This window comes from Stegostoma tigrinum, chromosome 10 (genome assembly GCF_030684315.1).
Source record: "Stegostoma tigrinum isolate sSteTig4 chromosome 10, sSteTig4.hap1, whole genome shotgun sequence".
Classification (NCBI taxonomy): Eukaryota; Metazoa; Chordata; class Chondrichthyes; order Orectolobiformes; family Stegostomatidae; genus Stegostoma; species Stegostoma tigrinum.
The window spans coordinates 88,418,510-88,440,082 of NC_081363.1; the positions used below are offsets into that span (position 1 = coordinate 88,418,510).

At 41.8% G+C, this 21,573-nt stretch overlaps 2 protein-coding genes across 4 annotated transcripts in view; one reads left to right on the forward strand and one right to left on the reverse strand.

Annotated features, from left to right (window-relative positions):
* Window positions 1–2,272: 2,272 nt before the first annotated feature.
* crip1 (cysteine-rich protein 1) lies at window positions 2,273–7,801 on the forward strand. The gene is made up of 5 exons (XM_048538303.2): window positions 2,273–2,379; window positions 4,277–4,371; window positions 4,466–4,523; window positions 5,476–5,523; window positions 7,317–7,801. Exons 1-4 carry the CDS (start codon window positions 2,340–2,342, stop codon window positions 5,514–5,516), a joined length of 234 nt encoding a protein of 77 aa, XP_048394260.1. The 5' UTR covers window positions 2,273–2,339; the 3' UTR covers window positions 5,517–5,523; window positions 7,317–7,801.
* A 1,419-nt stretch (window positions 7,802–9,220) lies between these two features.
* Window positions 9,221–21,573, reverse strand: part of dpf3 (double PHD fingers 3) — a 216,620-nt gene continuing 204,267 nt past the window's right edge. For all 3 annotated transcript variants that reach the window (XM_059649379.1, XM_048537143.2, XM_048537144.2), the window contains one exon: window positions 9,221–21,457. In XM_059649379.1, coding sequence (XP_059505362.1) covers window positions 21,387–21,457 — 71 coding nt within the window. In that variant the 3' untranslated portion in view covers window positions 9,221–21,386. The remainder of the gene's footprint in view (window positions 21,458–21,573) is intronic.

Genomic DNA, 21,573 nt, shown 5'->3' on the forward strand with positions numbered 1-21,573 from the left:
CAAATAAAACTGTTGGGCTACAACCTGGTGTTGTGATTTCTGGCCTTGTAGATCATGTGTTGTGTTTGAGGCTCTTAGCCCTTGCAGTAATTTGCCCAGCGGGCTGCAAACCAAGTTGGTACAGTGAGGACGTGATTAATTTCATTGTCAATACTTGTTTTCATCAAGAGAAGCCTCCTATGTTACAGAAAACATAGCCCACAATTTCACTTTTCATCCTCATTTACAGGGCAAGAGTTGGAGTGGTCTCTGAGAAATGGTTACAAGAAATATAGGACGGAGATGAGGAGAAATATCTTCACCCAAGAGAGTGGTGATCCTCTGCCACAGAAAGCGATTGAAACCAAAACATTGAATGAATTTAAGATGTTCTTACAGCCAAAGAAATCAAAGGATAGGGTGAGAAAGTGGGACTAGGAAACAGAGTTTAATGATCAAACATGATTATATTGAATGGTATAGCAAGGTTGAAGCGCAGAGTCACCTACTCCTGCTCCTATTTTCTGTGTTGCCGTGTAAAATTTTAGCTTTTTGTATTTAGTGATGAGAGCACATACACAATACCAAGCGCAGTTTTGGTCTCCTTATTTACGGAAGGATTGGACGTAGTTCAGAGGAGTTTTTCTGGATTGATACCTGGAATTAGTGGGTTGTCCCATGAGGGTAGGTTGGACAGGCTGGGCTTGTTTCCACTGGAGTTAGAAAAGTGAGGGGTGATTTGATTGAAGTGTATAACATCCTGTATGGTTATAAGATGGACATGGAATAGAAAGTTTCTCTTAACACGGGGCAGCATAATGGCTCGGTGGTTAGCACTGCTACATCACAGCACAAGGGATTTGAGTTTGAATCCAGTCTTGGGTGACTATCTGTGTGGAGTTTTCAGGTTCTCCCCATGTCTCTCTGCTTTGCTGCAGGTATTCTGGTTTCCTCCCTCAGTCCAACGATGTGCAGGTTAGGTGGATTGGCTATGCTAAATTGCCCATAATGTCCAGGAATATGCAGACTAGATGAATTAATAGATAAATGCAGGGTTATAGGGTTAGGGTAGGGGCTGTGTCTGGGGGGAGTGGGGTATGCTTTTCAGAGGATTGGTGGGGACTCGATAGGCTGAATGGTCTGTCTTCCAACAGTAGGGGTGTCAAAATTAACATACAATTCATCAGGAACTTGATAGGGTAGATCTGGAGAGATTATTTGCCCTTATGGGAGAATCTAGATCCAAAGGGTATCATCTCACAAGAAGGGGTTCCTCAGTTAGACCAGAGATGAGGAGGGCTCTTCTTCTCTCCGATGGTAGTGAATCTGTGGAATTCTTTGTTGCAGAGACATCTTGAGGGCTTGGTCATTAAATATATTCCAGGTTGAGAGAGAGCTATGCTTTTAACCAGCCAGGCAGCTGTGGAGCTTTCAAACTGTCTGCCTTAAAGGAGAGTGGAGGTGATGTCACTGAATCTTTTAGAAACAGAGGTGGGTGGATTCTTGTTAGGCAGTGAATCGAGGGCTATTGGGGGTAGATGGAAATGTGAAATTCTAAACAGATCAATGTGATCTTATTGAATCATGAAGCAGCCTTGATGGGCTGAATGATTTCCTGCTTTCTTAATTTGTCATGAAGTTCATTTGTTTTGCCATCTATGTGGTGAACACCCCATTTTCTGATCTGCTACTGAAAAAGGGCTTGCCACGGACCTGCAGCTGAGTTTCTGAGTGAGCCTATATAAGCAGCCCTATATGCTGGATCTTTGGCGCTGAGGATGGCCAAATTTCGGTTTGGGCTTGAGGGTGGAGTGGGTGAAACAGAAACATGTATGTTATTGTTTTGCTCATTTCATAAGATGTGGGTGTCACCACCTGAACCTGCCTTTACCACCCATCCCTAGCTGCTCATTGAGAAGGTGGTGTGGAGAAGATCTGTAGGTTATCTGTGAATCATTTGGAGGCTGATGTAGGATTGCAAGCGGCAGAGTACGGGCGGGGAGGGGTAAGATTAAGAGAATTGGGGTACTGTCAAACAGCAGACAAGTGAGAATGAAGATTCTGTTTCTCACAGGTTTATAACAGATTAGTAATGTGAAGGCAAATCTTATCTGCACCATTGCTATCTGTTAGTATGCACTGACCCTTCCCTTCCTTCCTGCCTGTCTGAATCTGGCCAAGGATCAGCATTTCGCAATCTGTTCTGCACCGACTGTGGGTTCCGTGTGCAATTGGGTGGGTCCATTCTTACGTGTGCAAAGAAGAACTGCGGAAATATAAAACCAGCCTTCTGTTTCAGAGCCGGAGAATTCGAGTCGAGGCACGAGTGAGTGTGAAGGTGTAGACACTCCAAATTAAACATGCCTAAATGTCCCAGGTGTGCAAAGGAGGTGTATTTTGGTGAGGAATCTAACAATCTTATTTACTTTGTAAAATATCTTTGTTTAAATTTATGACTTTCTCAAACTTTGTAAGGAGGATGCATTCTCCACTTGTCTGTGTCCTGTGCCACTTGTTGATGACGGGGATCGCACGTTTAATGGGAAGTGGTTCTGTTGAAGTGTCCAGTTGTGTTTTTCTTGTTTAGAAATGCTGTTTTTTCCCCTCGGGACTGGGACACTGGCTCCCTTCACCTTTCTGGGCTCTCCGTTTTGATTCCGTTTGAAGATGGCGTTAAAAACTTAGAAAAAGATCCGGTCAAAATTTTTTTTAGAAAAAGAGTTGATAAAATCTGTCCCCGAAACGTCAGCTTTTGTTCTCCTGAGATGCTGCTTGGCCTGCTGTGTTCATCAAGCTTCACACTTTGTTATCTTGATAAAATCTGTTCTGTTCGGCGGGGTGTTTACAGGATGCGACATTTCGCTTCCTCTCTGAGTGACTGAGCGAAAGCAGCGCAGAGAAAGCAGTGCAGGTTCTCTGACATCTGGAAGTGCAAGATGTGACAGGCCATCGTAACAGCTCTCTCTTCGGATCATTCATGAAGCGCTCAAGGTAGAAGGCATACTGCACATGTGAGACTGCATGATTTAACCTTCATGTTAAGGTCCACTTGGTTAAGTCGTTGCTCAAATTATTGCTATATGCACCCAGACTCTCCTGGACCACAGTTTGATGATTTATTCTTAAGGTAACTGTCAAAACTAATCCAAGTCAATCTGACTTGAATTTTGAAACTTTGACTTTTTTGTCCGCGCCGCCTCTTTATCCCTTCTGCAACACTACAGTTTTCAGCGTTTCCAATTCTGATCTCTGTGAATCCCTGATTTTAATTACTTCGTCATCACTTCAGCTTCTGGGGATCTAAGCTCCCTCTGCCTGTCTCTTACCTTCCTCCTTTCAAACAAACACTCTTTCCCCCGACCAACTATATCTGTTTTTATCCCTTTTCTGGTTACAGCCCTGTATAAGGTTTTTGGACATTATTCCTCGGTTAAAAAGAGATGATGCAATTACAACTTCTTGCTGACATGGGGTACTATTGTCATCTTGTTTGTGGTTATTAATATTTAAAGAAGAAATTAGAAGAGCCTGCACTTGACTGACAAAATTATACCAGAATATTTTGTTTTAAGGACACAAAGAAATTTCATCATTTATCAAAAAGAACTAAAAGTAAACTGTTATCTTATCAGAATACTGATTATAAGGTATAGACTCAAACAAACCCAGGCTTACTGCTGTCTGAGTTAAGAGGTTTTCTTCATATCAGTCCTAAATGACATACTCTGCATCCTTAGATTGTGACCCCCAGTCCTGGAGTCCCTGATCATTGGGAATATCTTTCCTGTGTTTACCCAGCCTAGACTTGTTAAAGGTTACAGGTTTCTGTCAGATACCCCCTCATTCTTCTCAACTCCAGTGAATATAGTTCTAACCCATCCAATTGCTCTTCATACATCAATTCTTACATCCTAGGAATCAGTTTGGTAAGCCTTCAATGCACTCCCTCCATAGCCAGAACAACCTTCCTCAGAGAAGGCAATCAAAACTGCACACAATACTCTAGCTATGGTCTCACCAAGGCCTTGTACAATTGCAGTAAGATGTCCCCTGCTCCTGTCTCCATTTCCTGAGCGTGAGATGGCCCTTAACCTCCTGTCGTGCAAAAAAGGTTTGTTCTTCTCAAGGACTGAGCCTCTTTCAAAGTGAATACAACCTACCTGACAGAACCCCATTAACAGTTGACAGTTATTATGCGTGTAACAAACTTGTTTCAAAAGCTCCCGTTACATGGATTTTTTTGTCCATTTCACTATAAAGCGTTTTATGTTTGTCACTTTGGATTTATTTCTTCTAGCTGAGAAACTCTCGTACCAGGGAAAAGATTGGCACAAATCCTGTTTGAAATGTGGGAAGTGCAACAAAACCTTGACAGCTGGCTCTTTCTCTGAAGTAAGTCCTCTCTTAAATTTGCATCCTCTCACCGAGAAAAAGGACCAATTATTGTCTCCTTCCAATTTTAAAAGATGCTCGCTTTGTGTTGCAGCACGATGGGCAGCCTTACTGTACCACACCATGCTACGGAGCTCTCTTTGGGCCAAAAGGTGAGAAATCTAGTTTTCACATTTTAATGTTGACAAAAGTAAGTGAGTTGAATAAAGCAGAATAGGAATTCAAAAGGATGGAAACTACACATCAACTGTAAAGAGCCTTGTGCAGGCTGCTGTCAAGTGTGTTCAGAACGTTAGCCTGACATTGGAAGTTACAACACAATGATTCCAGTGATCAATGGGTTAACTTGTGAAAACTAGGTAAGCGCCTGAACAAGGGGAGCATGGCTATAAATTGCAGGCTATTAACACAGTGAAATCAGGAACACGCTTCATGCAGTGTAGAACTCCGTCCCTCAACCTTGTGCAATTTGGTGATTTGAAGACTGAATTGAGGGACTGCAAAAATCCTTATCTTTACAACATTGCAAAGAGCCCTTTGCAAAATATGCAACAGATCTATTCCCCAAAGCCTCCCAACCAACATTCCAAACTTCTTCTCAACCTTTTGAACACTTTTGAAGTTACAATGTAGGAAAAGTAGCAGCCAATTTTCACACAGCTGGATCTCACCCAAAGCGATGCAGTAATAGCCAAATGATCTTTTTTCACAAAGCTGGTTGCTGAAAAAATAGTGGCCAGGACACTGGAGAGAACCCCCCAATCATCCTTGAGATAGTGCCAGAGGCTCTTCTCCATCCACAGAAGGTAGAAGGGATGGGCTCTTGGTTGCACATCTTATCAAAAAGACAGACACAAGCTCCCAGGATACATGTGATCAAGATGGATTTTGATCTCTACCTAATCTGCAGTTGGTGATGCAGAAATCATTTGGGAAAAAAAATTAAGAAGTGGGAAAAGATGTATTTGACTGATCAGTGAGAAACTTCAAACTTGTTCGAGCTGTGTTCACTGGGAGTCAGATCCAGCTACGATTTCTTGGCCAGGTCTTGTGTGATGCACTGTAGCTATTCTCATTTCTGATGGTATCTTTCACTTCTTCCAGGGTTTGGACGTGGTGGGACCGAGAGCCACAAATTTTCTTAAACACAAGGTACAGCATATAGAGTAATAGTGAGTTCCTCTGTATTATATGTTGCAAATCAGTTAATAATGACAAGCATTTAATGGGCCTCTCAGTTCAACGTGAATTATATTTGGCAACAGTCCCCAATATGAAGATCTGAGCAGGTTCCAGATGTCCATTTTTCCAGCATTCTCCATAGGTAGTGACTGTCTATACTCTCCATCACACAGGTTGGCATTAGTGGCATTAACAAGGCACTAGCCTCGCCACAGTATCCAGGGCACAGTTGAGACTACTTCTGATACAGTTCTGGTACAGTATTGAAATACTGAACTGTTGGACCTCACTGACATATTACATGGCAGTGCTACTACCAGGCCACTTTTCTTGCAGGAGCTGTCACTTTGTATCGAATTGAATGCACATAGTATCTCTGCCTTGCCTTGTCTTTTAGCACAGATAGGTTGTCATATTTTACAGCAATGTGCAGGCAAGGGGGATTATGATAATTCAGAGAATTGGTCATTAAATGTGTGGCTTGCTACGCATTCCTCCTGACCTGAGACTTCACACTGACCTGGATGATTCTCTCGGATCAGACTGGCACTGTTTGACATAGTGCACAGCTGAGGTTTAAATATAGCACCCATGGTTGAAAGCCCAGGAACCGGTGAACGTTTTGCTGCTGCTGAACACCAGCTAGTGTGTGAGCAGTACTATGGAATGAGAGCAGCAGAGAATTGAATGAAGTAACTTACTTAAACTCTGAGAGAAACCCTCCATGAAACTGCCTGAAATTGACACTTCTGTGACCTTCAGTAACAATCAGCCCAATTTCATCTTTTATGTTGTTCTTTGTCTGATCTCTTTGTAAATCTCCACAATGTAAAGTAAACCCAAGTTTGTTTCTTATATAAAAAATCCCTCATTTAATGTAGAAATCCACATTTGTGCAAATATCAATACCTGCAGTGATTATTCCAAGTAGAATGCTGATGGTAATCCCCTTCTGTCTTTGGTGCTTAACATACACTGGCATCTAGTGACAGCGCATCTGTACTGCATCAAAGATTACACCGACCTGATTGTTTCATTGTAGCAGGTGGAACAACACAGAACTGTACAGCACAGGAATTAGCCCATTGGCCTAACTTGACGCCAAATGAATCTAATTCCTTCTGCCTGCCCTTGGTCCATATCTCTCCATATTCATGTGATTATCTAAAAGTCCCTTAAATGTGATGCAGTGGAGCTCTGAACAGTGCTGTAGACTAGATAAATGGGCATGGCACATAATGGAAGGATTAGACTTTAATAGGATGGAAGGGTCTTGGACAGGCTGTGGGCGAGATTTACCAGGTCAGAAAACAGGGAGAAATGAGCTCCATTTTGTGAAGATACAATTTCTCTCTTTTGGGCAGAAAAGGGACATTTAATAAAGGTTTTCAAAATCCAGAGTTAATTGAGGGAAAACAGTTTGCAATGACTGGGGCACTCAGTAACTAAAAGGCAGGTATTTGCAAAATAAACAAGTGGTAGTGCAGTAAGGGAGGAGAATTTTGTTGAAACCACGTTCCTGTCATCTGGGAACATGCCACCACAGTGACAGATTCCAGAGAGGTAATGGGTTAAATGCTTGGATGGAAAAAGAGGAAAGAAAGTGAATATTGAGAATCAGAGAACTGTGTCACAGGTGGAAGATCCACAATCTTACACAGTGCCTGGAAAACTTCGAACATTCCATTGATAAATGAGAGAGCAGACAATCATCAACTCAATGTAAAATAATCTACTCAATACAAAATCTTTCTCCCCTCTAGGTTTGCCATTTGCACTGACTGACCACAAGAGGTTGGAGAGGGAAGAGGGAGCTCAGAAGCTTGTTCGTGTATTCTCAGCCAGATTACAATAGCTCCTGGTATCTGGGGATTTGCATTTGTACACTCATGTAGAAGCTAACCTACAGGGTTTGAGAATGTTTGTTTGTACAGAGAATGAATAACCTGCCTCAATGTGTACATTTCTTTTCTGTAGGGGTTGCCACAGCATGAGTCTTGGGATATTGTTTGGGGCGGGGTTGAAATGGAGGAAGTGGGAGTTGGAGGATAATTCAACTAATGTCCAAAACATGGTGGGATCCTGGCAATGTCAGTGTAGCCTCAACTCCCCCCAATTACCAAGAATTACTTACTTGTCATCCTGATTGGCTGAGATGGTGGATGGACGAAAACTTGTTTCAAAGTCAGTCTGCAATCAACTTGTCATTTCCTTTCATATACACAATAAAGGAAGTTTGTTCTTGGAATTGTGTAGAGATGTCACTAGATTCTTTGTGGATCATCCTTAACTAAACCAGTGTGCTGGAAACCAAGCCCCACTGTGCCCAGAGTCATTGCAAAAGTTAAAGATTTTGGAAAGTACACAAAATTCCCGATTTCTCCATCTTTTAGACCCACGTTGACAGAAAACATGAACCAGGTTTCTGTGCTAAACAAGAATGACTATTTATTACAAATAAATAGATTCTAACTTCAGATAAACAATTATGAACCATTGACATGTAAGTCTAGGTTTTAAAACTCTAAACTACTTGTAAAGTCCTCCCTCTACATGCTCACTCAGACAGATTTAAAATACTTGGATGGGATGGTGGCGGGGAAGACTGGGAAGGCTGTTCACTGGCACTTCTTCACAAGGCTTGTTGAGATGATCCTTTTACTGCTCAGAATGCTGCTTCTCAATCTTCCTTCTCCAGGTACTTTCACTTGTTTGCAGAACGCTCAGGGTGATTGATTCACACTTACAAAAGTCTCTGATTTATTAATTAAAAAAAAAATCACAGCTTACAGCAACAGATGAGGGAAACTAAACTGGCTGTCTTTAGGCTTGAGATATTTAGTGCAAAGTAAAAACAGCTCTTTCCCTTCCAAAGGTCTGTTGGGTTCTGCCCTGAATATTTCATATTCCCAACCTGTTCATCCACGTAGGAGTCAAATTTGTTGAAAGGGATTAACCAGATCAAGCAAGTTGAGAGTTGAAAGAAAAATTGTATATAGGAGGCAAAAGTCAATGATAGCCCCAAAGACTGGATAAATTCAGCATCCAGCAAAAGAGGACTAAAAAAATATAGAAGAGAAAGTTATGAGGGAAAACTAGTGAGAAATAAAACAAACAGTAAGAGCTTCTTTAAATAGAGAAAGACAGAGGTCAAAGTAAACACAGGCTCCTTTTAAAAAAAATGAATCTGGGGAGATGGTCATGAGGAAATGGCAGAGGGTGTAAATATTTTGCATCAATGTTTACAGTGGAAGATACTTCAAACATCACTTTAATCCTAAAAAAAATGCAAGGAAGGAATTAAGTACCATCACTATCACTAGATAAACTAATAGGGAAGAGCAATTAAATCGCCTGGACCTGATGGCCTTCATTCGAAAAAAAGATTTAATTAGTGTCCTAGGTCTTTATGAATATTCATCAAATAGTCAGCATGACATGATGGAGTTCATGTAGTGTTTGTAACAGATAAGCAAAGATTGGCTACTAGAAAGAGATAACAAGGTGTTGAACTGAATAAACACAGCAGGCCAAGCAGCATCAGAGGAGCAGGAAAGCTGACGTTTCGGGCCTAGATGCTTCTTCAGAAAATAAGCCGCCTTCTTTCTGAAGAAGGGCCCAGGCCCGAAACGTCAGCTTTCCTGCTCCTCTGATGCTGCTTGGCCTGCTGTGTTCATCCTGCTCTACATCTTGTTATCTCAAATTCTCCAGCATCTGCAGTTCCTACTATCACTGGATACTATAATTTTGGATTTAAGTAAGGCAGATTTTAATGGGACGAGGCAGGAACTATCTATACTAAACTGGGATGTTCTGGTACAAGGTAAAACAACTGAGGAACAGTGGAGGGTGTTGAAACATTTAATGCTATACAGAAGCAGTTGGTACCCATGAGAACGGAAAAATCCCACCTCACTAAAACAGCCATGGACACCCAAGGAGGTAAGGGACAGATAAAATTAAAGAGCTTACAAAAAAGTGTAAAGAACAACACAGATTCCACAGCATAGGACAAATACAAACAAAGGGCCACAAAGCAGCTTACAGGAGTGGCTAAAAAGGATCATGAAAGGAAACTTGCAAGGACCATAGGAGGCAATGAGAAGACAATTTATAATATAAAAAAAGTGGCCAGTTAATAGGCCTACTGGCACACCGAAGGCTGGGAGTGGGCATACAGTCTATGACCATGGGGAAATAGCAGACATATTGAATGATTATTTTGCTTCAGTATTCACAACAGAAGAGGAGGATAGCTTGCTGGAAGTCCCAAAGAAATTAACAGAGGATCAGGGTCGGGGTGTAAATAAAATTAGCTTAAGTAAATCATCAATGGGGAAATTAGTAGAGCTGAAGAGTGACAAATACCTGGCTTCCATCCACAGGTGATAAAGGAGGTAGGATAGCACATTGCCAATGCCCTAACCTTATCTTTCAGAGATCCCTGGATTCAGGAGTTATACATCTGGATTGGAAATGTGTTCACATGCTCACTCTGTACCTTAAGAAAGGGTGATAAAGAGAAATCAGGGAATTACAGATGAGTTAACCTGACATCTATGGTTGGGAAATTACTGGAGTCTCTAATCAAGGATAGGGAAATTGATCATCTCAAAACATTTGTTAATCAGGTAGAGTCAGCATGGATTCACGAAGGGTACGTCATGCCTGACAAACTGTATAGAGGTGAGACAAAAGTGGGGATAGAAGTATGTTGATAAACATTGTTATTACGGACTTCCAGAAGATGTCTGATAATGTCCTACACAACAGGCTGTTAGCTAAGGTGGAAGCCCATGTAACTGAGGGAAAATTACTGACATGGAAAGGAAGTTGGTTGAGTGGCAGGAAACAGAGTCGGAATAATGGGTGGGCAAGATGTGGCTAGTGGTGTCCTGCAGGGATATGTATTGGGATATCAATTTTTCATAAATCAGAGTGGGGATAAAAAAGGGTCCTCCTCAGGAGGGCAGCTGGTGACTAATCGTTTTCCAGAAGCATCAGTGTTGGAACCACAATTTTTCACTTCATACATTGATGATTTAGATGAAGGGACTGACAGCATTCTGGCTAAGTTTGCAGATGACACAAAGGTAGGTGGATGGACAGATAGTACTGAGGAGGTGGGGAGGCTGCAGAAGGATTTGGACAAGTGGCAGATAGAATACAATGTGGGAAAGTGTGAGGTGCACTTGGTAGGAAGAATAGAGGCATAGATTATTTTATAAGTGGGGAGAAAATTCAGAAATCAAAGGACTTGGGAGTCCTAGTCCAAGATACTCAAGGTAAACTTGCAGATCAGTAGTTAGGAGGGCAAATACAATTGCATTTATTTTGAAGGCGTAAGTATAAAAGCAGGGGTGTACTTCTGAGGTTTTAGAAGGCTTTAGTCAGACCACATTTAGAATATTATGAACAACTCTGGGACTTATACTTCAGGAAGAATGTACTGTCCCTGCTGCAGGTCTAGAGGAGGTTTATGAGAATGATTCCTGGAATGAAAGGCTTGACATATGATGAATTCTGGCTCTATACTCAATGGAGTTTAGACATATTGAAGGGGAGGGGGTATCTATTTGAAATTTACAAAATGCTGAAAGGCCTGGATACAGTGGACCTTTTGAAGATGTTTCCATTAGCAGGATAGATCAGGACACGAGGGCACAGCCTTAGAGTAAAGGGTTGACCCTTTAGAACAGAGATAAGGAGAAACCTCCTCAGCCAGAGAGTGGTGAATCTATTGAATTCATTTCTACACAAGGTTGTGGAGGGTAGTGATTGAGGGTATTTAAGGTAGGTCTATCATTGCAAGTGCAGTGATGTCTGGCATCCTCTCCTCCATCAGGATGATGATCTGCAGGCCTGCACCTTTGTTTGCAGAGTTTTACTCTTGTTCTGCAACAACGCTAATGCACCTCTACTCATGATCTGTACAACACGAACAGGTAATTCACTGTGCTATATTGTTCACTCAGTAGGAGTAACAGTCACTCTGGATACCATGATGCAACTGCATGTCGATCTCAAAAAGTCAATGTGTGGCAAAGCTGGCTATCAACTGCAACCGTGAAATGTTAAATTGACAGGACAATGTCACTGAAAAAGGTCATTCTGTTTGTGAAGGGCCTATTAAGAACAGCCTTTTCCAAAGGATTGAAATAATCAAAAGGATTCTTTGCTTTTACTTTGTTAAAACAATCATGAAAAAAAAATGTTGAATTGATGCAAGTCTGAGAAATTAAGAAACATATATGTATTACTCATATGATTGTTTTTCTTTGCAAAGCCATGGTTTATACTTGAAGTTTCTTTTGGAAGAAACAACCCATTAAGTTACACATTAAATTAACTATATGGAGATTTAACAGCAGCTCCCAAAATTGTAATACTATCGTACTGTGCCTTTTGTCTGTATTGTAGTAACTAACAGAACTACAGGGAGATCTTTAACAATATCTAACCTAATGTGACACCACTAATCATTTGTGGCTTTATTCTATTGGATATTCACGTTACAAAAGTAATGTCGTACAAAATAATTAAGTGCACTACTAAACAAACAACGAATACATACAAATGGTAGTTTGTAACAGGCGTTCAAAGTAAAACCCTTAAGCTATTCTTTCGGTTGAAAACAACTTTTGCTCTCTGTTGCTAGTGGTCCTGTTTCAGACAGCAGCTATAAGGACAGCATTGAATGAAATTTCATTTTCAAAGATTAACAATATTTTGACCAAACAAAGTAATGAATCTAAATTGCTGTATGCAATGTTAAGGTTCATGCATAAATAGTGTTCCCATTGGAAAATATACATTTATACTTTCCAACGGGAACACTTCTAATGCATGAACCTTAACATTGTGTACAATGTTTGTAGTGACATTACTTTGTTCTGTTCGAGCAGCAGGTTATATTGCAGGAATGTGACTGAGTAGAGCTTTTCCTTAATCCCAATCCTTACAAATAAATAGCCATAATGCTATTTCATTATAGCTGTATGTCTATGTCAAGCAGCGGTTGGTTAGTTCAACTGGCTAGATGACTAGACTGGTGTGTAAAATAAGGCCAACAGTGCAGGTTCAATCTTTATGTTGGCTGTAGTAGCTTAAAGAAAGCTGGTCTCCTACTTTTCTACACTCTTATGTGGTGGTTACCCTAATCGATACATAATCAATTGTCTCTATCTGAAACATAACAGAAAGATGCTTACGGTCCTTTGTGGGTTCCTTACCTTAAATTCATGCAGCAGCACCTACAACATTTAAGTGAAGAAAATCACCACAACATTTTAACAAAGAGAGTGAAATGGTGGAGTAAATATCTGCAAGTTGCCCTGAGTGATCAGGTGGTGATGGTGGGACTGAAAGGAAAACTACTCCTGCTCCACAAAGCAGGGTAATGGTAAATATTTACTTTAATCCAGTTGTTCAAATCCATTTCATAATTAGGTTTTCCTCAATCCTCTGATACCACCAACTGTTCAACTGAAACCCGATTGTGGGAGCCTGATTTAAAGAATAAAATAAACCATACTGACCGAAAAGCCAGACATCTGACTGCAGCAGCTTTGATGCAACAGATTGGCACCAAATTATTGCATTTATAAATTTTAATCAGTGTCTGCTGTGAAGGAACAACATAGAAACAAGGGAACTCCGGCAAAGAAATACTGATGTCTTGAAAACACTCCACATAGGAGGAGGATTTAAAAAGCATAAAGGCAAATATATCTCCATGATCCGATCAAGTGTGTCGCAACACATTATGGGAAGCTTGGGAATAAATTGCAGGGCCTTTAGCTGAGATATTTGCATCATTTACAATCAGGGGTGAAGGGCTGGAAGTCTGGAGGGTGGCTGATGTTGTGCCCTTATTTAAGAAAGGCTGCAAGGAGAAGCCTGAGAACCATAGACTACAGTAGGTTAGAGTACAACGGGATCTTAGAGAGGCCAATGGGTCGAGGAGTCACAGACGAAGCTTTACATACATGTGAGGCGTTGCATTTTGGTAAGACAAATCAGGGCAGGACTTATACACTCAATGGTTGGACACTACGGTATGTTACCAACAAAGAAATGTTGGGTTAAGGTTCATAGTTCCTTGAAGGTGGAGTCACAGGTAGACAGGGTAGTGAAGAAGCTGGTATGCTTTCCTTTTTTGGTCAGTGTATTGAGTTGGGATGTCATGTTGTGGCTGTACAGTACAATGGTTAGCCACCACTGGAATACTGCATTCAATTCTGGTCTCCCTGCTACAGGAAATACATTCTTAAACTTGAAAAGGTGCAGAAACGATTTACGAAGATGTTGCCAGTGTTGAAGAGTTTGAGCTGTAGGGAGAGGCTGAATAGGTTGGAGCTATTTTCCATGAAGCGTCAGAGGCTTAGGGGTGACCTTTATAGAGGTTCGTAAAGGGCATGGATAGGGTGAATAGCTAAGGTCTTCTTCCCAGGGTAGGGGAGTCCAAAGCTTGAGAGCATAAGTTTAAAGTGAGAAGGGAAAGATATAAAAGGGACCTAAGGGCAAGTTTACATGCAGAGGATGCTGTATGTATTGCATGTGTGTACGGAATGAGCTCCCAGAGGAAGTAGCAGAGGTTTGTATAATTACAACATTTAAAAAGGCATCTGGGTGGGTAATCAAATAGGAAAGGTTTTAGGGGGACATGGGCCAGGTGGTGGCAAATGGGGCTGGATTAATTTAGGATATCTGGTTGGCATGGGTGACTTGGATCAAAGGGTCTTTTCTGTGCCGTATAACGCTCTAACTCTATGACACAGCAGTTAAAGGGAGGCCAAAATATCAAAAAGTGGACAAATTCGTCAATCAATCAGGCTATATGATCCTTCTGTTCGGTCGAGGCAACCAGAGTTATTGGTATCGCACAGGAGCACTGTTGCGGGCAAATGTGACCGCCAGATTTTGAAAGGTTGACTAAACGTCCACTGTTTGGCCTAGGGTCTAAAGATAACAGGTGGATATTTCTGAAACTTGTTTAATTGACATTAAGTAAACAATTCCCCACTCCGGATAACTGAATAAGCCTTGGGAGTAGTAGGAGATCAGAGGAGGCCTCCAGCCAACTCGGCTAGCATTTTTTTCCCCCCGAATGCAAATGGCCCCACACTTTCAAATACACTTACCTCCAAAGCAGTAGTCCCTCACCTCCATTTAGTTGACAGATATCCCAAAGCTCAAAACTGCTAGTCAGAGTTAAATACAGAAGGAAAATAAGGCATGGGGTTATTAAATCTGCTCTAAAGTATAAGGATAACTTCCATCAGAAGGTCATAAATGGGGATGTTCACCGAGGATTCTTTTTACTTGTTCATGGGTGTGGGTGTTGTATTTATTTATTCACTTCCCATCCTGGATTTCCTAGATAATGTCAGGACTGCCTAGACAGGTGCAGCTCCAACTACACTCAAGGAGCTCATATTCATTCAGGGCAAAGCAACCCACTTGACTGGCACTGACATCTTCACCTTTCACTCCATTTGACACCAATGGATCTACAAATGCACTTGAAACAACTCACCAAGACTTCTTCAATTGCACATTTCAATGTTGCAGCCTCTATTATTCAGAAGGATAATGGCAGCAGACACATGGGAACACCATCACTTGCAAATTCCCTTCTAAGCCACATATCCTGATCTGGAAAAATATCACTTGCTTCAGTGACACCTGGTCAAAATCCTGGGACTCCCTAACAGTGCTGTGGGTATATCTACACCACATTCACCAGGGCAATTAGGATGAACAATAAACATTGGCCCAAACAGAAATGTCCAAGTGCCAGTAAGATACAACGAAAAAAAAAATCAAATTTACAGGCGCCAAACAGGAAACTCATTATCACCAGAATGTTAAATCAAAGCCCCAAGTGATGATCTGGGGACCGAGGTTCAAAACCCACGGTGACCAATGGTGGAATTTACATTCAATAAAAAAAATCTGAAATTAGGGGTCGAATGAGGACTACAAATCCATTGCTGATGGTCAGGAATTCCCATCTAGTTGACATTTCAGGTGAATACGTGGTAACAGGGATTGTGCAAGAGGGAGAGATTCACATACCTGTGTAATTGAGGCTCATTCCGAGGTAGGTGGGACCTCTACAAACAGGACAGGACAGTCTACATCTGAACCAGAAGGGTACCAATATCCGGGGGGGGGGGGGGGCGAAATTTGCTAATGCTCTTCAGGAGGGTTGAAATTAATTCAGCAGGTGGATGGGAGCCTGAATTGCAGCTCCGGTGTACAGGAGGTTGAGAGTAGTGAGGTCATGATTAACGTTTCAAGGTCGCAGGAGTGTACCGGCAGGCAGGAAGGTGGTTTGAAGTGTGTCTATTTCAACACCAGGGGCAACCGGAATAAGGTGGGTCAATTTTTGTCTAATGTGTGCAGGAGGGTTTCCTGACACAGTATACATAGGCCAAAAAGAGGTGAGGCCACATTAGATTTGGTACTGGGTAATGAACGAGGCCAGCTGTTAGATTTGCAGCATGGGTTGGTACCTGGGACTGAGATGTTATGGCCATTTCGGAGACATGGGTAGAGCAGGGATAGGAATGGTTGTTGCAGGTTCCGGGGTTTAGAGGTTTCAGTAAGATCAGGGAAGGGGGTCAAAGAGGGGGAGATTTGGCACAATATTACGGTGGTAGAAAGGGCATTCGATGAGGACTCGTCTACTGAGGTAGTACGGGCTGAGGTTAGAAACAGGAAAGGAGAGTTCACCCCTTTGGGAGTTTTCTATAGGCCTCCGAAAATTTCCAGAGCTGTAGAGGAAAGGATTGCAAAGATGATTCTGGATAGGAGCGAAGTAACAGGGTAGTTAAGGGGGACTTTAACTTTCCAAATATTGACTGGAATCGCTATAATTCGAGTACTTTAGATGGGTCAGTTTTTGTCTAATGTGTGCAGGAGGGTTTCCTGACACAGTATATACATAGGCCAAAAGGGTGAGGCCACATTAGATTTGGTACTGGGTAATGAACCAGGCCAGCTGTTAGATTTGGAGGTAGGTGAGCACTTTGGTGACAGTGGCCACAATTCGGTTACGTTTACTTTAGCAATGGAAAGGGACAGGTATATACCGCAGGGCAAGTGTTATGGCTGGGGGAAAGGCAATGAGGCGGCGATTCAACAAGACTTAGGATGCATAGGATGGGGAAAGAAACTGCAGGGGCTGGGTACAATTGAAATGTGGAGCTTGTTCAAGGAACGGCTCGTTCATGTGCTTGATAAGTATGTACCTGTCAGGCAGGCAGGAAGTGGTCGAGCAAGGGAACCATGGTTTAATAAAGAAGTTGAATCTCTTGTCAAGAGGAAGAAGGAGGCTTATGTAAAGATGAGGCATGCAGGCTCAGTTAGAACATAACAGCACAGTACAGGCCCTTCGGCCTTCGATGTTGTGCCGACCTGTCATACCAATCTGAAGCCCATGAGTGAGGGCACTTGAGAGTTACAAGTTTGCCAGGAAGGACCTAAAGAGAGAGTTAAGAGCCAGGAGGGGAAATGAGAAGTTTTAGGCAGGTAGGATCAAGGAAAACCCCGAAGCTTTCTATACGTACGTGAGGAATAAAAGAATGACTAGAGGAAGATTAGGGACAGTCAAGGACAGTAGTGGGAAGTTGTGCATGGAGTCTGAAGAGATAGGAGAGGTGCGACATGAATATTTTTTGTCAGTATTCTCACAGGAAAAAGAGTGTTGTCGAGGAGAATACTGAGATACGGGTTATTAGACTAGATGGGATTGAGGTTTATAGGAGGTGGTGTTAGCAATTCTGGAAAGTGTGAAAATAGATAAGTCCCCTGGGCCAGATGAGATTTATCCTAGGATTCTCTGGGAAGCTAGGGAGGAGACGGCAGAGCCTTTGACTTTGATCTTTATGTCGTCATTGTCTACAGGAATAGTGCTAGAAGACTGGAGGAAGCAAATGTTGTCCCCTTGTTCAAGGGGAGTAGAGACAACCCTGGTAATTATAGACCAGTGAGCCTTATTTCGGTTGTGGGTAAAGTGTTGGAAAGGATTATCAGAGATAGGATTTATAATCATCTAGAAAGTAATAATTTGATTAGGGATAGTCAACACAGTTTTGTGAAGGGTAGGTTGTGCCTCAAAAATCTTACTGAGTTCTTTGAGGTGACTAAACAGGTGGATGAGTGTAAAACGTTTGATCAGGTTCCCCACAGTAGGCTACTGCAGAAAATATGGAGGCATGGGATTGAAGGTGATTTAGCGGTTTGGAACGGAAATTGGCTAGCTGTAAGAAGACAGAGGGTGGTGGTTGATGGAAAATATTCATCCTGGAGTTCAGTTACTAGTGGTGCACCGCAAGCATGTGTTTTGGGGCCACTGCTGTTTGTCATTTTTATAAATGACCTGGATGAGTGCATAGAAGGATGGGTTAGTAAATTTGCGGACGACACTAAAGTTGATGGAGTTGTGGATAGTGTGGAAGGATGTTGCAGGATACAGAGGGACACAGATAAGCTGCAGAGCTGGCCTGAGAGGGGCAAATGGAGTTTAGATTAGATTACCTACAGCGTGCAAACAGACCCTTCGGCCCAACAAGTCCACGCCGCCCTTGAAGCATCCCGCCCAGACTTATCCCCGTATAACCCACACACCCCTGAACACTACGGGCAATTTAGCATGGCCGATCCACCTAGCCTGCACATCTTTGGACTGTGGGAGGAAACCGGAACACCTGGAGGAAACCCACGCAGACACGGGAAGAACGTGCAAACTCCACACAGACAGTTGCCTGAGGCTGGAATCGAACCCGAGTCCCTGGCACGGTGAGGCTGTAGTGCTATCTACTGAGCCACCGTGCCGCTCCTAATGCAGAAAAGTGTGAGGTGATTCACTTTGGAAGGAGTAACAGGAATACAGAGTACTGGGCTAATGGCAAATTTCTTGGTTGTGTGGATGAGCAGAGAGATCTTGGTGTCCATGTACACAGATCCCTGAAAGTTGCCATCCAGGTTGATAGGGTTGTTAAGGCGGCATACGGTGTGTTAGGTTTTATTAATAGAGGGGTTGAGTTTCGGAGCCATGAGGTCATGCAGCTGTACAAAATTCTGGTGTGGCCGCACTTGGAGTATTGCGTACAGTTCTGGTCGTCACATTACAGGAAGGATGTGGAAGCATTGGAAAGGGTGCAGAGGAGATTTACTAGGATGTCGCCTGGTATGGAGCGAAGATCTTACGAGAAAAGGCTGAGGGACTTGAGGCTGTTTTCATTGGAGAGAAGAAGGTTAAGAGGCGACTTAATAGAGACATACAAGATGATCAGAGGATTAGATAGGGTGGACAGTGAGAGCCTTTTTCCTCAGATGGTGATGGCTAACATGAGGAGACATAGCTTGAAATTGAGGGGGGATAGATATAGGACAGATGTCAGAGGTAGGTTCCTTACTCAGAGAGTAGTAAGCACGTGGAATGCCCTGCCTGCAACAGTAGTAGACAGGCCAACTTTCAGGGCATTTAAATGGTCATTGGATAAACATATGGATGATAATGGAATCGTGTAGGTTAGATGGGCTTCAGTTTGGTTTCACAGGTCGGCGCAACATGCGGGCAAAAGGGCCTGTCCTGCACTGTAATGTTCTATGTTCGTATGTCCTTTAGGGAAGAAAAGTGCCATCCTTATCTAGTCTGTCCTAAGTGTAACTCCAGGCCAACAGCAATGTGGTTGACTCTTAACTGCCCTTTCGACAATTACAGATGGGCAATAAATGCTGGCCAGTGATGCACTCGGCCCACAAATGAATAAAAAAAATTGAGAAGTGTTATAATTGAGCCTAGTATAATTAAACAGAGTACGCATTCAATAATCTTTCATCGAAGCTATTGTGGGCACAAAGAATTTTCATTCGGAACATTACAGTAAGGGTTTTTGGGGAACCTCACTGGCACCTCTCAACATTTGCAATGATTTTCTTTTATTACCTTGGAAACCTGAACTAGACAAACCAGAGCCCAGACTAGAGGTCTGCTGGAGTTTCACTGTGCCTCTACCTAAAAGAACAACACCCTGAATTGTCAGGGTGAACCCTGGTAATGAGGCAGCATTAGAAGCAGCAAGAACTTCCATATCCAAAGTGCAACACATATGCCCAAATCTGTGGTAATCTCAGTCCAACAGCAGTTTTCATCCATTAAAGTTAGAAGCTTCATCTGAGCTGACTGACTTCAACATGCAACTGGCTCAGCAGCATAGTGCAAGAAATTGGTTACAATTCTGTGACTGGTTACCACTCAGTGTGAAGTCAAGGTTGGCAACACTGGGGGAGGGGAGTGCTTCAACATGAATATGTTTGGAGAATTCATCTGGCAGTTTAATTGATTAATTCTATTAGTAATATGCTAATCAGACAGTGTACATCACAGGAGGAGGTGCAATATTACATGACCCTACAGCACGCAAACCATGCACAGCAAGTTCCCACAAAGAGTAATGTGATAATGATGAGATCTTCTGATTTTGAGATGTTGATAGAGAGCTAAATATCATTCAAGGCATCATTAGAACTTGCCTGGTCTTTAAATCGTGATCACTGCATCATTTCCTTGACCAGCACAAGCAGTTTAACGCCTCATTTGAAAGAAGACATCTCTGACAGTGCAGTACTCCCAATACATCTGATGTTGTTTTCAATTCCTGGTCTACAACAAGCAAGTACGTTGAAAGACTGTGTCAAGAATATGAACAACCTTAAACTAACACTACTTTCACATTTTAATTAAGCAAAAATGCTGAAGAGAACATGCTAATATTCTGGATTATTGGCTTCTCATAAATCACTAAGAAATGGCACTAAAGCACAAAAATGCACACTATTTGAAGACTGTTGGGATTCTCCTGCAATATTGCAGCAGCTTATCTTAAATGAGTGTAGGGGTGTGTAGGAATGAAACAGCAGAGAAGGATCATATTGTAGGTCCCCTCTGAACAATACAAAAAGATCCTCTACAATCACTATTTATCATATATAAAAACATAAATTGGGTCAACAGCCTATTAAGAAAATAAAGACAGTTTTTAAGGCTCATAATGAAGATATATAAAAATACTAATGCCATTGAAATGTAAAGCTTTCAAGTTTAAAGTAACACTGAGGCTTTTGTCTGTAGAGCAGACTATTAAGAATCAGTGTTCAGATTTAGCTTTTGGCTTTAGAATGGAGTTTGCTAGTAGCAGAGGGATGTAAGGGCAGTGGACAAAGAGGTGTAGTTAACATTTATATTTGAAAGGCTTTATGGACTACATACTGAAGTTTGTTTTGTTAAAAGTATCAATACGAACATTCAGATCACGTTTTCAACGGTTTAGCAAAACTCCATGCTATAGAAGAAATAATACTTGGCAGATTTTCTCAGTCTTGATTAAAATGTGGAATTTGAGAAGTCATTCCACTTGAATCATCAAAAATCATGGAGTTCTGTAAAATATTGCAGCAACCAGTTCTTTTTAAATATGTTAAGGTGAATAAAAACATCGGAAATGGAGGATTAAAGTCACATTAAAATGTTGCCACAGCAAAGTTTAAACACTGAACATTTTAAAACCATTATATTTAATGGCCATAACATTGTCATCTAATGGCAGCCGAGAATAATCAAAATTGTGTTGATTGCAGTACTGAAATATGGGCTCGGTGGCCAATGGTTGGCTCTGCTTCAATGAATGAAACAAAAACAGGTTCATTTTCTTTTAGCACCACTGTGCAAATGTGTTAAACACTGATCACATGCATCTAAATAAAACTAATCTTAAAAAAAATTATATATATATATATTAAAAAAAATTGACGATGCTAAATCAGGGTTTGTTCGCATAACCAGAAGCTTTTTCCTTCAGTTGTTTCAGGCACAAGTGGCAACTCCAGCTTCCTGCAGGTTGGAAAGAATGTAGCATTTAAAATCAAAACTCTCTGCAGGTCCCAGTATCATGAAACTCCCGCAAACATTTCCAGTGCTGCTCACTGTATCACAGATCACTTACAATA